This window comes from Aptenodytes forsteri, unplaced genomic scaffold (assembly GCF_000699145.1).
Source record: "Aptenodytes forsteri isolate BGI_AS27 unplaced genomic scaffold, ASM69914v1 Scaffold92, whole genome shotgun sequence".
Taxonomy (NCBI): Eukaryota; Metazoa; Chordata; class Aves; order Sphenisciformes; family Spheniscidae; genus Aptenodytes; species Aptenodytes forsteri.
The window spans coordinates 4,590,402-4,607,000 of NW_008794581.1; the positions used below are offsets into that span (position 1 = coordinate 4,590,402).

At 41.1% G+C, this 16,599-nt stretch overlaps 1 protein-coding gene across 1 annotated transcript in view; it reads right to left on the reverse strand.

The window, feature by feature from the left end:
* Window positions 1-1,207: 1,207 nt before the first annotated feature.
* The window catches only part of RAB3C (RAB3C, member RAS oncogene family), a 147,326-nt gene continuing 131,934 nt past the window's right edge, over window positions 1,208-16,599 (reverse strand). Inside the window, exons 4-5 of the mRNA XM_009272552.1 lie at window positions 13,931-14,055; window positions 1,208-1,395 (exon numbers count right to left, since the gene is read on the reverse strand). Coding sequence (XP_009270827.1) covers window positions 1,208-1,395; window positions 13,931-14,055 — 313 coding nt within the window. The remainder of the gene's footprint in view (window positions 1,396-13,930; window positions 14,056-16,599) is intronic.

Below are 16,599 nucleotides of genomic sequence, written 5' to 3' on the forward strand. Positions count from 1 at the left end.
ACTGGGGTTGTTTAGCCTGGAGGAAAGGAGGCTGAGGGGAGACCTCATCGCTCTCTACAACTCCCTGAAAGGAGGTTGTAGCGAGGTGGGTGTCGGTCTCTTCTCCCAAGTAACTAGCGATAGGACGAGAGGAAATGGCCTCAAGTTGTGCCAGGGCAGGTTTAGATTGGACATGAGGACAAATTTCTTCACCAAAAGTGTTGTCAAGCATTGGACCAGGCTGCCCAGGGAAGTGGTTGAGTCACCATCCCTGGAGGTATTTAAAAGATGTGTAGATGTGGTGCTTAGGGTTTAGTGGTGGACTTGGCAGTGCTAGGTTAATGGTTGAACTTGATGATCTTAAAGGTCTTTTGCAACCTAAACTATTCTATGATTCTATGATCCACGCAAGTAGAACTGAAAAGAGCTAGTCAGCCCTGCACTACAGGGGTAGGTACTACGGGGATCTCCATAATGATGGAATGAGAAATTAAGTCCAGTTTCAGAAGGGTATTTGATAGACATGCAGCTCCCATGGAAATGTAACCATACTAGCTATTATGCCAGGATGAAGTATCTAATATTTGTGAGGGTCTGCACTGAATACCCACATCCAGTTTGAAACTCACAGGGAAGTTTGGTGGCTTTGGGTCCAGGAAATAACTTATTTCTAAATTCTGCAATTTCCAATCGGCCATGATGTGTAACATAGTAAGTGTAGATTTGCCAAGGCAATACGCTTCAGGAAGTGTCCCTTATACAAATGATCTGGACAGAATGAGGGATTGGCTCACTAGAGGAATACTTCTAAATTGATTTTCAGTCAGGAGAAAATATAAGTGGTATCAGGAAGCTTATTCTAAACCACCTTGGACACTACCCTAAGGATTCAACTATATAATTTGAAACTGATGAAGCAAAATCCAATTCTAGGCAAATGTGGTCTGAGGACATGGCACCAGCTGAAGTAAGTGTAATGTAAAACAGTAAAAGGAAAAGAGAAACTAATATCCATGCTGCATGCAAAAGCCAGGTGCTAAAAAATGGATCGTCCTTTCAAACTAATAACCTCTCCATCTCCATACGCATATTTGACCAGCTGCTGATGTAAAATAAAAGACTTTTCTCCCAAATAAATTAATAAGACTATAAATAAAGGCATATAGACCATTCATAAATACTCTGTTGGCAACAGAACACACTGGAGCTGCCTTTGCTGATAGCTGCATTAACAGCTGCAGTTGGGCTGCTGTGGAGGAGGGGTGTCCTTTAGCCGTGTGTTCTGCTTGCTGGCAGCAATGGTGGGATCCGTCTCCAGACTTTCCGACATTTTGTCACAGATGATATCCACGAGTCGCTCAAACGTCTGCTTGACATTAATGTTGTCCTTTGCACTTGTTTCAAAAAATTCAAATCCTAAGAAATAAACAACACATTTATGTTCGATGCATATTCCAGTATCTCCAATAAATATACAAACTTTTCTTGGGAAAGGAAGCATGGAGAGATACTCAGAAAGCAAAAATGTGAGAGCACACATATAAAAGAGTGATATTGGAAGAGCAGTTAAAATTGTAACACAATCTAAGTACACTAGTGCTATTTGCTTTATACCAAGCCAGATAAAATCAGGACTGGCCCAAATACATTCCCTTAGACAAATTCTACTTTAAAACAGTTTAATCTAAAAATTGACACCAGTTTGAGAGTATTATTGTTTTAGAAATGCCCTATATATCCAGCCATTGGGAAGGAATAATCTACTGCTCCATCTCTAACTGTTACGTTCCTCTGAGCATTATTCAGCTGGAAACAGCCACTTCTATCGCGTCATTAACCTGGTACCAAAACAGACAACTGTGTTGGAAATAACCAGGTAAAAAACCAAGCAAGACAAGGAAAGATTTCTGCAATTTGATATCTACTTAAGTTAGAGGTGAATCTGTGGGATCAAAGGGACTCCCAACCCCACAAACCAAACTAATAAAAAAATACACAAACGCATATAAGGAAGAAAACTTCCTTAATTAATTTATATAGAAGGACTTTTTATCTATCCATTCCCAATGACTACCCCAAAGGCAAAAATCAGAGCTATCCTTAACCCAGAAGGGACACTGGAAGCCTTTAGGGAGCACAGCCAGCTTTCCTAAGCTCTCTTCTCTGCCCCCATTTGTCCCATGTCTCATCTCCCACATCTGCCTCCTTCATCTGAGCCGGGTTTGCAACTTGCTGGTCAGCCTGCAATGCATCAGGCTTCTGCCAGCACTGGGTCTTCCCATGCTTCCTTTGCAAGACATTTGTCTCTTTTAATTTGTTTTCTAAGCCTTTTTCCCCATGCTCCACCTTTTCCCACAGTTACCACATTGCTCACCTGAGGGTTCCCTAGTAATTTAAAAATTTCTTCTACTTCTGTCTTTCCACTACCTAATGGTTCAATATTAAAACAGTTTACAAAACGTCTAATCCACTGGTCATTTTACAGAAGTGGCTTAGCCTTTGAACAACTATTTTGGTTCTTTCTGATTAAATCTGAATAACAATGTGCAACTACCACCGTGTTTAATTATGAGAAAAATCCCAGTAAGAAAATGTCAATCACTTGAAACTCTTGGCAGAAAGGCAGAAAACAGCTTTTTGTGTTGTTTTTTTTTTTTTTTTTTTTTTTTTTTGAAACTCTTGGCAGAAAGGCAGAAAACAGCTTTTTGTGTTGTTTTGTTTTTTTTTTTTTTTTTTAAGTTGTGTGTGTTTTCTAGTGAATGGGCTAATCTTCTATTTTGAAAGGCCACTTGAAATTTAAATGCAACTACTTTGATCACATTAATACTATGTATTCGATATGCCATCTAAACAGGATATAAAGTGCACATTCAGTCCTATAACTGCTTACCATGTTGCTTTTGCATGTTTGAGTACTAGCCTAGAATTACAGCAGATAATTACATTTAGCTTGGCATGATATCCCAGCATGCACTAATAACAAATGCAAAAACTTAACTCTCTGTTCTGACTTTTTTTCATATTTTTAATTTATATAAGGTGCCTTGTGCTGAAATGTCACAAAGTGCTAGATTGTTTAAATGCATAGGAGCTAAACACAGGCCAACGTTAGTGTCCACAGGTAGTTTAGATAACAAGAGGTATAAATATTGTACAGGGATTTGGTCATACAGCATCTATTAATATCAGCAAGAGGTGTAAGGATAACCTCACAGGTGTGAGTATACATTGCCGTGAAAACTTTTCCTTTCCACATTTCTCTGGAAAGCAGGAAAACTGTGCATAATTAAAGACCATCTACAGAAATCATATACTGGGAGGAGGTTTGAATCTACATGGCATTGTTTTAGTTTAGCTTGGCTTACACGTCTCCTTTGTTCTAAACTAGAAGGAAAATGGGGAAAGCCAGTGTATCCTCACTTGCTGGTGGCTTCAGCCCTCCTGCAGAGCTCCATGCAGGAGAATATTGTTCAGATCACTTGGGGACTGCTTGGGAGAAGGAAGATCCTCCACATTTTCAGTGCTCTGTGTTGAAACCCGGCTTCAACTCTAGCACAGCAACAGTCAGATCCTTCCACAACTGTTAGTGTCTGCTCCACAGAAAGCAGGAGGAAAGCAGCCATTCCAAAGAGGAACAAGCAGGACCAGAGGGCAGAAGGTGGACAATGAGAGGATGCCTGAGAAATGGCACACCAAAGCCTTGGAGAAGATGACAGAAAGAAGAATGAATCTTAAGGACATTTATGAGGGGAGCAGTTTTTACACGTAAGAAGACAGCATAACTGGCACGAGATGATCATGAAATGGCCTATATGACAGGTAGGTAAAGAAATCTAGACAGAGAAAAGCAGAAAGTGAAAGGAAAAGAGTCACAAAGAAGAGAGGAGACCCATGTCAGGAAATACTGTAACATGGATAGGATCAAGAAAACAGGCCCACTACCACGGTGAGAATGTTCTGCGTAAGAACACCATGAAAAACTTAGAGGCACCCATTCTCCAAGTAAAATAGAGGCCTATTTATTCAAATAAAATAAAAATAGACACTACAGCTGTGGTGAAATCTATGGAATTTCAGTTGCGATTTTGATATAAGAAGGAAATTGCAGTCACAGTAGTGGTGTGTATCAGGCTATCACATAGCTGGGTATCAGGCTATTCCTGTATACACATCCCATCAACTTAGTCATTAATCGCCTGGGTGATCCAGGACCTCCTCAGCTAGACCCTGCATAGATGAGACAATGCACTGACCTGCGAGAAAGTGACTGAACTCCCAGCTGCCTCCACAACAAAGTATTTGCTTTATTCTTTACAGGAACTGTACAGGTGGGAATTTTGGACAGTCCTGGAGATTGCCCCAAGCAGCTCCTGCTGTGCATAGGCCATCTGATAGGAATTATTTATTTGCCTAAATGCGCTGATAAACATCCTAAGTAGAAAACAGGGCATGCTGGTGGGCTCCCCCCAGGCAGTTCCTGCTGTAGAATGGATTCAGCTGCACATAGGTAAGACACTTGTAGACAGTCTGTGGAAACTGTTCTTGCAGATGCAGAAATGGTCACACAGAACAGTCTTTTGAAGCCAGTTAAGACAATTAAGAGATGCTTTGTGCACAGTTTAAAGTAATCACTGCCAAAGGATCATGGTATGTAGTGGACACGTAGGACCAGCTGGATTACAAGAATTCAGCAGAACAAGAGTTCAGAGTCTCATTTGATGCAGCTGAAGACACCATTGCAAAGACAGGGGCTCCTGTTGCCATCCAGACAGCAACTGTCTGTCCTGTGCAGGGGATTCAATTCCCCATGTGAGCGGTGTTTCTTTTTTTTTTGTTTAACAGAAACTCTGTGGAACAGTTTCAAAGAGATATGCAGCATTTTTCCTAGCAGAGTGTGACTGGAATAAATATCTGAATTCTGGTTGTTTTCCATTTTGTTATGGAATATTTTGCAGACCTTTTTCCCTGAGACCTCTCCTCTCCTCCTGACTCATCTTGCAATTATTTTACTAATAGTACTTAGACACCCTAAGCTTCTAAAATGCCTGTATATGAGGGCCTCAGATCTATGCCTTTTAATACTTTCTTCAGGTTTTTTTCCACTGCTCATTATTTTCCATGAGTATAAGCCTGAAGTGAGACAACTCTCTGGTGATGCTCAGGGCAGCAGAGCTCAAAGAACACCATGTTCCCACTGCCCATGATGATCTGCACTGCCGATGTGAGTGAGACCAGGCAGAGCAGATTACTGCAAAGATATAACAAAGCCCAAGAGGCAAATGGGTAGGTAAGGCAGAACAGAGCTGAAACGGAGAAAATCCAAAATATCAAAGTGCTGCCTGAGCATAAGAACAATGTGTGTGGAACGTGCATCAGGATGTTCTAATTTAAATGCCTCTTCCGTGTTTAATTCAGTTTTCCCTTTGCTGTCCTTACACTATGTCTCTTTCCCTTATCTACCTTCTTCCCAATAGCGTTGACTCAAAGAAAGCTGGCAAGCTCTCAGCAGCCCCTGCAGAGCACTACAGCAGCGGGGGCCAGCCAGGACACCGGCATGGTGCTGTTGTTCACCTGGTGAGCTATAATGCACGCAGACCAGTTTAGATAGCTGCCCTGAAACACATAAACAGCCTGAGTTACTGACTTTGTTCCCTCTCTGCCTCACACTTGTCCTGGCTCTGCAGAGGCTCCTTCATCAATGCTCATTAACACTTGTTTATGCCTGCTTTCAAACAATAAAGGAAAAAAAAAAAACCAGAAAGGAGAGCCATATGCGAAGGGAAGAACATTCTGCACCCTCTCATCTTCCTGAGAAAATGTGACATCAAGAGGACACACTAGCTAGCAAATTTTAAGCACAATTCCACAGACAATAGAGACAAAAGCTACGTTAATGTTTCACCAGCTGATCAGGAAGACCTTCTGGTTTCAGAGTGTTTGTCCATAACCAAGACAATTTTATTTACCACCCATGATGTTATGTTATGTTTAAAAGATATCCTCAAAGGTGTGTTCCCACAATAACCACCCTTCTTTGAAGACAAGCTTGAACTGTGATCTTTAGTGCTGCTCTTGCCAGTGCCCTGTTCAATCCAGTATTTTGAGGAGTAGTAGGAGACTGCAACGACAGAGCAAGAAGTGGCTGCAGGAAGCTGCTCCCTTTGTAACACAGCAGTGTACAAAAGGCAAAATCTAGGAAGCCATGGGAATGAATCATTTAACAATGTCATAGTGTATAAAGGAGAGGAGCTAATGATGCCTTATTTTCCTGGATTTGCATACTGTGGGCAGTTCTGAGGGGGCACTGGCAGGCACTTATCTTCTTGCCTGCTGTGAATAGTATCTAATAAGGTTTGCATTCACATTACAGGCTGTCAGTCAAGGTGTGCTGGTTTTGGCTGGGATAGAGTTAATTTTCTTCACAGTAGCTAGCATGGGGCTGTGTTTTGGATCTGTGCTGAAAACAGTGTTGATAAGACAGGGATGTTTTAGTTACTGCTGAGCAGGGCTTACACAGAGTCAAGGCCTTTTCTGCTTCTCACCCCACCCCACCAGCGAGCAGCCTGGGGGTGCACAAGAAGTTGGGAGGGGACACAGCCGGGACAGCTGACCCCAACTGACCAAAGGGATATTCCATACCATGTGATGTCATGCTCAGCATGTAAAGCTGGGGGAAGAAGAAGCAAATAGGGGACGTTTGGAGTGATAGCATTTGTCTTCGCAAGTAACGGTTACACGTGATGGAGCCCTGCTTTCCTGGAGATGGCTGAACACCTGCCTGCTGATGGGAAGTAGTGAATGAATTCCTTGTTCTGCTTTGCTTGCGCATGTGGCTTTTGCTTTCCGTATTAAACTGTCTTTATCTCAACGCACGAGTTATCTCACTTTTACCCTTCCGATTCTCTCCCCCATCCCACTGGGATGCGAGCGGCTGTGTGGTGCTTAGTTGCTGGCTGACCATGACACAAGGCAACTGCAAGACCTTTCTCCTCTGCTCAGATGTCCACTTCCTCAGAACTGTTAATATCTTTGAGACCTCTACCTCTCTCTCTAAGAGAGATAGACACACATGGCATGATTGCAAAGGTCATCTCTCCTAGGAAACTGGGCTGAAAGTAGCTGGTGACCATTGCTGTTCTTCAAAGTATCTCCTATACCTGCAACTATGGTAGCAGATCTGGATACACTGTGTTCTGCTTTGTAGACCAGTTGGATGGGACCTCTGCTGTCCAAACAAGCCCAAGGGCTGGACTATGTTAAAAAAAGTATTAAAACAACAAAATAGGACTTTTCTAATACTACCTCAGCGAAGAGCAGTGCTTCAGCACCATTCTGGATAGAGCTAGTGTAAAGGCTGTTAACAGAAATGCTAAGATATTTATCCCACCTTTACGGTGGCCAAATTTATTAAAAAAAAAAAGCTAAAGGGGCACTCTCAGCTATGACAGAATGGATAGACCTGAGGGGCAGCTAGCGGTAATGCTCTAGCAAACACCTTCTTTTCCAGTCTTTCAGAACAGGAGGTTTCCATATAAATTTGAGTTGTACTGATTTTGACTGTGGCTTCCAGATACCTTTTAAATGACTGCATTTGGGCAATAAATTAGATTCCTGGCAAAGACATTTTTTTGGTTTGTTTACATGAGACATTTGTTGAGTAATAAACGTTGCTTCCCATTGTCATTAAGTAACTTTCCTGTAATGCTGCTCCAAGTGTGTGAAAGCAATGGCAGGTTGGCATTTCCCCCCTGTAAAAAATCATCCTGGGGACAGGAGCCTTTAATTGCCCTGCCAATACCCTCTGTGTGTTGTAACTAAACAGAAGACTGTTGTTTGTCAGTGCTGTCAGTCTGTCTCCTTCCTCTGGCACTAACATTTGCCCTTTAAAAAGAGCTAAAAAGTGGTGAAGGGTGGAAATATGAACAGGCATGTTCCTGCACAACCCAATTGTTTTCATTTTTAATGCAAAGTTAGATGCAGCCATATATCCGTGCTTTCAAAGCTGCTGGTGACCCTGCCTTCTGCACCATGGCCTCCAGCCAGCCATGGAGGCAAAACAGAACTTGCTGTGCTAACAAGCTGTGTGCTGAGGTGCCAAGTCCCACTTGATTCCTGATTTAGATGACAAAATTACAGCCCTAAAAATGCCTCTTCAGTTGCTGCCTAAACTCAGAGATGCCTAATACCCCCAGTGTACCCACAGATGCCTAATGTACACATTACCCTACCAGGACTCATGCTCCAAGGCAAGTGAAGGTTCACTCCAGTCCTGATGCTGGGGAGCTGCTGTCTTGTGCCCCAGCCCTGGCGGGACTCAGAAACCAGTCATATTCCTGCCCCATCTCAGCAGCAGGCCTGGTCTTGCAGGCTTGGTCAGATCACACAGAACTGCTGGATGCTGGATGCAAAACTTCACCCTGTATAAGTACACAACACTGACAAACACTCCACTTTCAGGCTTGCTGGGGTGCTAAATGGTTTTAATTTGAAGAAATCTAACCACCCCTGAATTGGGTCTCTGGTATCTCCCCAGCATGACCATTATGTACATACATGCCTAAGTCACAAACAAAATTAAAACAAAATAGGCAAAGCAGGGTGATTTTGGTTTGAAGTGCAAAATTTTCTTCTCATTTTTGGTGGAATTTATTTTCAAAGCATTGGGAATCAAGAGAAGGAAAGAAAGAAAAGGTTGAAAATAAAGAGTTTAAGGAAGAAATGGCCCAAAAAAGATGAAAAGAGAAAGGATGGAGAGGAGAAAACCACCCCAAAATATGCAAAATAAGGTATGTATTAAAATCTGAGGGGTAAAATGGCTACTTCCCTGAGTGACAAGCTGTGGAGATGCACTGAAGACCCGGGCACTGCTGATGCTGGGGCATGTAGCATTCAGGGCCCTGCAAAGGGCTCTGAATGCACCGTGAGGGCTGGCAGAAGCCAGCCCTTGCAGAAGGGAATGTGAGAGCTCACCCAGAAAGGGCCTGTTTTGTTTTGTTTTCTGACATTGGTTAGTGGCCTCTGGGAGAAACAGTGTGCCAGGATACATTTAGAAAGCAGGCGAGTGCACCCTAAGGCATGCTCAGACATGCTGGATGCCCCCAGCCACAGGTGACCCGGGGTGGCAGAGTGTAAGAAATGTGGAGGCACAGAAAATCTCATGGGAAGGGCACTGCCCTGAAAACTGCTGGACAGAACATAGAGCCAGAGGCATATTTTAGCAGGACATCACACTAGGTGATCACCCGAGGTTCCTTCCAGCCAACATTTCTATGATACAACAGCTTCATTTCCCAGAGCCTTAACCAGCCTGAGCCAAAAAGGTAGGATAGGACAAACAGGACCTTACAGAAAAGGTGGCCGGATATTTGGGGCAGACCTTGCAGTACCCGCCTAGTACCTGGTGCAGCATGAGCACAATAGGCATGGTTTGGACCCATGGCAGGATTGTACTGTTGCAGCAACATTAGGGGCCCTGGTCTTAAAGATATAATATACTCTGTAATGGCAGTACTTGCAATTAAAAACTAATGAGTGTTGAAATAATTTGTAGCACACACATAGCAAATAGGAGTTCTACAGAAGCACATGAGTGACCAAAGAACACATATAAAATTACGTACCTAATTTGCATGCACAGCAAAATGCCATAAATAAATGGAGAAACTGTGTGTCAAACTACATATGCAACTGTCCATTTGTGTGTGCAGTTACTCAGAGTCTATTCAAAGCCCTGTGCACAGCTCTGCCTGCTAATCCTTTGCCAGAATGTAGATCACAATACATCATACAGACCACAAATAAAAGGAACCAAGAGATTCATGCTATCTGTGAGTCATTCTTTTTATTTCCGTTCTGACAAGTGACACCAAACTTTCATGAACATATGAAGCTTTGAACTCAGCTGAGATGCATGACATGAATATGTCAGAAAAGCTGTGTGAGTAATGCAGCTGGCAAGTGTGCATGCATTTGCTTTCAAGAAGTTCCAAGCCTTATTTACTAAAATGCTTTAAAAGCATTTTAGTAAGTGCTGACTATATTGGGGTTTCACACAATAGACAATGCATGTAGTGCTCAGAGCAAACATTCATGAAGAGACAAAATAGCATAAGCATTATGTTCCACACCCTTTTTTTGTAGTGATTAGTGAATAAACTTGATTAAATGTGTTTGCTGTGATTCCTGTGTCAATATTGACATTATGTTAATTAATTCTCTCTACTGGCTAGTTTGTCACATTTCTGTATTTTCTTGGTATGATATCTCTGTGAGGTAAAGTTACGTGACTCAACTGAATTTATTTGATCCTGTCTGTTTTCACTTCATTCTAACATTACTCTTTTAATAATGCTATTATGTTAAACAACCATGAACTAATCTCTGAAAAAAGGCTGTACCACTTACAAAAGGTACTGAATAGGGTGACAAGGAATGGCTAAGATGTGAGATGGTCTTTGTGTCTGGAACGATGAAATAGTCTGGGAATTTCAGCCTGGAGAAAAAGGAGGGGTATGAGAGAGGTCTCTGAAACCAACGGCGTTACAGAGCAGGTGACAGCAAACAATTGTTCCCTCTGTCAGAATATAACAGTGAAGAAACATCAAATAAAACTAGCAAGTGGCCAATTCAAAGCAGAAGCAGATAACTCGGATGAACTGCGCAAATTTAAAGATGTTGTGGATATGGTTTCAAAGACACCACTGGACAAGTCCATGGAAAAAAATCATGAAAGGGCTATTGAATATAAAGGTACTGCCTTTGGTTCATGAGACCCACATATAATTTGCTACAGTCTGGGAAAGTATCACTATATGTTTGCCCTTTTATACCTTTCACAAGGCACCTACTTCTGGCCATTACTGTAGGTAAGGTAGTACGCTGCTTGCAGCTGTGATCTGTGGTGTCATCACCAGTGTCATGCCCTATGTCATTAACAACAAACTTTAAAAAAATCTAAAATGGAAACGAGACAAATTCTGTCTTCATAAACATTCTGTTAATTTCCCTTCAAGGTCAGATCTGGTTTTCTTAACCATTCTTTCTCTCTTTTGTGCACTTCCATTAGTGTTATGAGAGAGGTACCCAGAGCTACCACAGGATACTTGACTAGTTTAGCCAGACCTTCCCAGGTAACGAGGCTTATTGCTGGTTGATCTAAACCACTTGTTTGGGTTACACTTGAGAAATAAGCCAGCACTGAGATTTAAAGAAACGATTGATTACATCTTGTTAATAAAATTGAAGGCCATACTTTTCAAAGAGGTTAGCAGCCACAGAAGAGGCACAATTTTCTGATAACACTGTTCTCAACAGGACACCATGTTTCCCAGAGGGTTAAATGCCCAGTGCTCTTTTTGACCTTTTGAAAACCCGGCCCAAAATGTGCATGTATTCATCTTCTCAGTGACTTCAAATAAACCAGGGCTGAAAATAAAACCACACTTGAGAACAGAGTGTTTCACATGTTCTTCATAAAGCACTCATGCGTTGTGCTTGTAATTGTGGCTGCCATCAATGTTGCAGACCATGGCATTCAAAGGACCCACAGTCTTAAAATGTCTTGCTGGACACAAAAATCTATATCATTATTTTTAAAACTTGTCCGCAAGAGATGTTATCAACTCACTGGCAGAGAAAGAAAAGACGGTCCGAAGTGTTTGACACAACACGTGCCCTTCAAACTGGCCAACATAGCCAGAGCACTTACTACAATTCAGGGAAATTCGTTCTGCTGCTTTTCCTGACACCACCTCCCACAATCTTTGAGCAGATTTAAGAAATGATTGCAGCTGTACAGGAAACATATAAACATTTGTGTATGCAGTCTGAGTGCGGTAAATGACATACTGGATCAGAGCCACAATTTATCCAATACAATAATCTGCCCTTGAGATAGCCACAGGATGTATATATGAGTAAGGAAAACCCCAGAGTAGATAAAGATGGGAATAGAGGATAATCTGCTTCCATAAAGATTGAATTCTAAATCCCAGGAGTTAGATGTTGCTTTAAAGCCTGAAACATGAGTTTTGATATCTATCTCATTACTCTTTTTTTTTTTTGCAAGCATTGGTTATTACAGCTGAGGATTCTTGACTGTACAACATGCAAAGTTCCTTCTCATCTTGCTAAATTCACGACCTTGGGGATTCCTTGTCAACTCACTGCATTAATCTTTATATAGGAAAATAGTTCGAGGAGTAGAAATTCAGATTAGTTATGTGACTTAAATCTGCAATGTAGAATTTGAAGATTTTTTTAATGTTTATTGCCAGACTTTTTAGTGTCAGGTCTAAATTTGGGTTAAAAGTGTACAGTTACATTTTTTGGGTCTCTTTCTACATTGAATACACTTTCCTAGCTCCTATTAAAATGAATAAATATCAGAAATGCTTACAGATGGAAGAACAGGTTATGGCAATATATATAACATGACAAGTATTTCTGCAAAGAAAAATATCCTCTGTTAAAGCAGGTGCAATGTTAACCATTTTGGTTTTGTTGCAAACAGTTTTAGAAACTCAGTTCTTCACAAATGTTGGCAACTTTTCTGGACATAACCTGCTGTTAAATCTTTTCTGTCACCTTTCAAGGACTAATTTATGGTCATTTTTAATGTCTACTTTTAAGGTGTGCTTTTACACATATGTAACTCTTACTTAGACAGATGCAATAGGAAGGTATGTTATTCTAATGAAATTATTTACCAGGACAAGCAATTGTACAACTAGAAAAATTGTTTAAAAAAAATCAGGTCAGCAAGCTATGAATATACATAAGTTAAGAACCACCAGCATGGGATTAGATCCAGCACAGGTGGTATACTGTGAAATGCCACCATCTCTCTCTGTTTCCCATGCAGTTACTCTTATAACACCCTTTCCCCTAAATGTCTATATAGCAATAGTGACACACATGTTCACCAGACTGAGCCTTTACCACAATCAGTTTTAAAAATAATAACAAACCCATGCCCAATACAGCACAGAAATTGACCTCCAATGATGCCAGGGTTTGATTTGCACACCTGCTGAGCATGCTCTCCAGAGATCAGCAAATTTGAATGAAAAAAACAGGCCAGGTAGTAGTATTATGATGATGCTCTGGAGATTTTCCATTACAGTTTGGCCAGTGTCACCTCAAAAACATTTCATAGTATGAAAGGTTATCACTGCTGGGCAGAAACAGAAAGAACAGAGATGTTCACAGCTCCGTAATTTTCTATGTGGACAATATTTGCTTCCTAGAGGGAGACTTTATGAAACAGAGGTTCATGTTATTTACACCTGTGTAAATGTGCAGTAGGTGAACTGTTAGCAGTGGGAGTTGGATATTGGCATCTTTCTGTTTTGGATTATTGGTATTGGAAATCATAACCCAAATGTTCTCAACTTGCAAAAAGGTCTAATTCACATTTTGAGTAAGCTGTTTCTTCAATCTCTCTTCTCCTTGTTTTTTTTTGTTGGTTTGTTGGTGTTGGTTTTTTTTTAATTTTTCCCTGGCTAGGACGTATCTGCCTATAGCTATAACTATCTAAACATATTGTATGTTTACATAAACACACACATGCTTAATCTTGCTGCTTATCACAAAGGCCATAACGTACTTCCTATCTAAGGAGCAGCATAAGGAACATTTTATCAGATATGTCTTTAGTCTAAGCCAACCTCTGAGCCAGCACTGGTCTTATGGACACTTTTAGATGACAGACATGTCACAGCTCTGCATAAGATCATCCCTGGACACATGTCCATTCTAATGATGTTACAGTATTAGTGATAACAAGGACAGTTCAGACCTCAGCCTGAGAAACAAAGGGGAGGCAGTGTATGACTATTCCTTTACAGTGAGTGTATCACAAACATTTAATTACAAATACTGTAGCAATTAATAACATTACTTTGTGCATTCTCACAAGCAATCATAAAGCTTTTGTGATTTCTTTTCTTACCAAGTTGCTCTGCTAAATGTTTGCCTCTCTCAGTGAAGATTACCCGTTCATCCTCCATGTCACATTTGTTACCGACCAAAATAACCTGGGCATTATCCCAAGAGTATGTTTTGATTTGAGTTGACCTTAAAAGAGAGACACAGGGAGAGAGAGAGAGAGAGAGAGAAGTCAGACAAAGCAAATTCCCCTTAAATCAATTTCAAACAGAATTGTAACAAGGCAAAAAAGACAATACTGATTTTGACATCTAGGGTAACAGGATTCTGTTTAATTCTGGATTTCAAATAAACTAAGGATTATCTGTCAGAAATTATTACAGGAATAATATCAACATAGGTTTTATTTTTGCTTGTTAAGACAGTCTTTCAATATTTTCTCCTGCCATCAACATTCTTCTTATATTTTTAGAAGGAAGTGGTGACACTTCCTCCCACACAATTAAAAAAAGTATTTTCACATTTTAATGCAAATCTTATAATCTAAAACCACAGCTTTGAAACAAAATCAACAGCTTGTTCATTTCTTATCTTTCACCTTTTAAAAACAGGATCTAAATTTATCAGCAAAACTTCAAAGCCATTCTGTCTTCCTTCTGTGGTTTCTCTCCAGCACATTCCACTATAGGTCTTTGACCTACCAGGATGACAGCAACGTTTACATTGTGCATTAAGCCATGGATGTGGACTGTGTCTGAGCTTTGATTTACCTCCCATTTAAATCATACAAGTCCTAACTATGACTACAGCTGAACTGGAGTATCTGAGGCCTTGAAACACCACGGGACCTTGAGTGCTGGTGGTGAAACAGCTTACCATACAAAGCTCTCTTCTGCAATTTGAATGCAATGCAGCTAATGGGCAACTTAGGAGCACACTCGTAGCACCTCTCAGTCTCTGACTGCCACCATTCTGCTGATACTCAGGCCTGCTCTGTAGGAAGGAAAGGTCCACGTCCTGGCTCCAGGCTCAGCCAGGAGTGATGCTGCTGGCTACCACCTTCTAACTGAGAGCAGTACCTGCCCTTGAAGGTTACGCAGGGTGCAGCAAGCTTACTCTAAGCACTTACCCTTTGCCTTGGAATTGTGACTATGTCTGGCTTTAGGCTCTGAGTCAAGTACTTGGTAAGATATTAATATATCTTCTGTACCCATATGATCAGTGGAGAGAGAAAAAGATGTAGATCATCTCTCCCTCTCTCCCCCTTTGGACAATACAGAGTGCTTAGGAAAACCGCACTGAAATGGAAACTAATCTGCTTAACTACACATTTAGGAGAGGGCACCCTGGAAGGGAACCATGTTGTGTATCAGAGCCCTGGGTCTCTGTGAGAAAAGATGAAATAGCTTTGAAAATCTGTCTCCTAAGTGTTTTGGAAGCTGGTCTGTGTGGGTACTAAGTTCACTACTGACCCCTTCTCATAACACAGCCGTTATCTCTACATATTCAGATCCCTGTCTGCAAAATGTTTCATGCACAAAAAAGATCATGATGTAATACGACAACCATTTCTAGTGAAAGACAGAAAGTGGATCAAATCTCTTCAGCTGGCTTTGCTTATTGCAAGACCAGAGGGATGCACATAGGCAAAAACTGCTACAGCTATCTTTGTAAGCCTTCATCATTGCCCACAGGCCCAGACCCTCCTGCATGAGTCAAAGCACCTTTAAGCCATGTGTGATGGGTTTGCAGTGCCAAGCAGAGGAATTGAAGGGGAAGGATCACACTGCCTTTGGCGTTGTTTCACTTCATTAGAATGACCAAAAAGAAGCTGAAGCAAGCCCCCGGCATTTTTTGCTACAGATTGTTCCCTTGGGCCTGCCTTGATCTTTCCTTCAAGAAATAGACACTGTGCTTTTTTAAATCTGTTTTATAGTGATTTGAGTAGGCGATCATAAGCTATTGTGACCAAAGCAGAAGTCAGACTTCCCTGTACACTTACATTTTACTAAAGATACAATTGCTCAGAAAAAAGGGTACCATGTACACATTTTGGCAGAAATGTTCTTTTGGAACCATCTGAGTTCTTCTGGAATCTGTGGTTAAGCAAAAATAGATTTTTTTTTTTTTTTTAAACCAGAACTACATTTGTCACTATAGCAACTTTGCAAATACTAGTAGCTTGAACGTCAGAGGATGTTAGTCCATTAAGGACTCTAAAAGAGCTTAGCTTTCAACAGTTATGAGTTGAGGGTCAGTTTGTTCCCGTTATGTCACCAGGAAATTGAAGATGTTTCAAAAGCAAAATATACAGTAAAAATATTAAGCTTTACAGAAGGAATTGCTTGCATATTCTGCAAAGGTGAAATATAAGAAATTGATGAATGAAGAAATACAACCTGGAGAAATATCATCACACCAGTGTAAAGAGAATTAATTCAGCCTTTTTTTGCAGACTTTTGCTCCAGAGCCTTACATGAGTTTCTTTGCTGTCCTGGTTTCGGCTGGAATAGAGTTAATTTCCTTCCTAGTAGCTGGTACAGTGCTGTGTTTTGGATTTAGGATGAGAACAATATTGATAACACACTGATGTTTTAGTTGTTGCTAAGTAGTGCTTACACTAGTCAAGGACTTTTCAGCTTCCCATGCTCTACCGACTGAGAAGGCTGGAGGTGCACAAGAAGCTGGGAGGGGGCACAGCCAGGACAGCTGACCCCAACTGGCCAAAGGGAC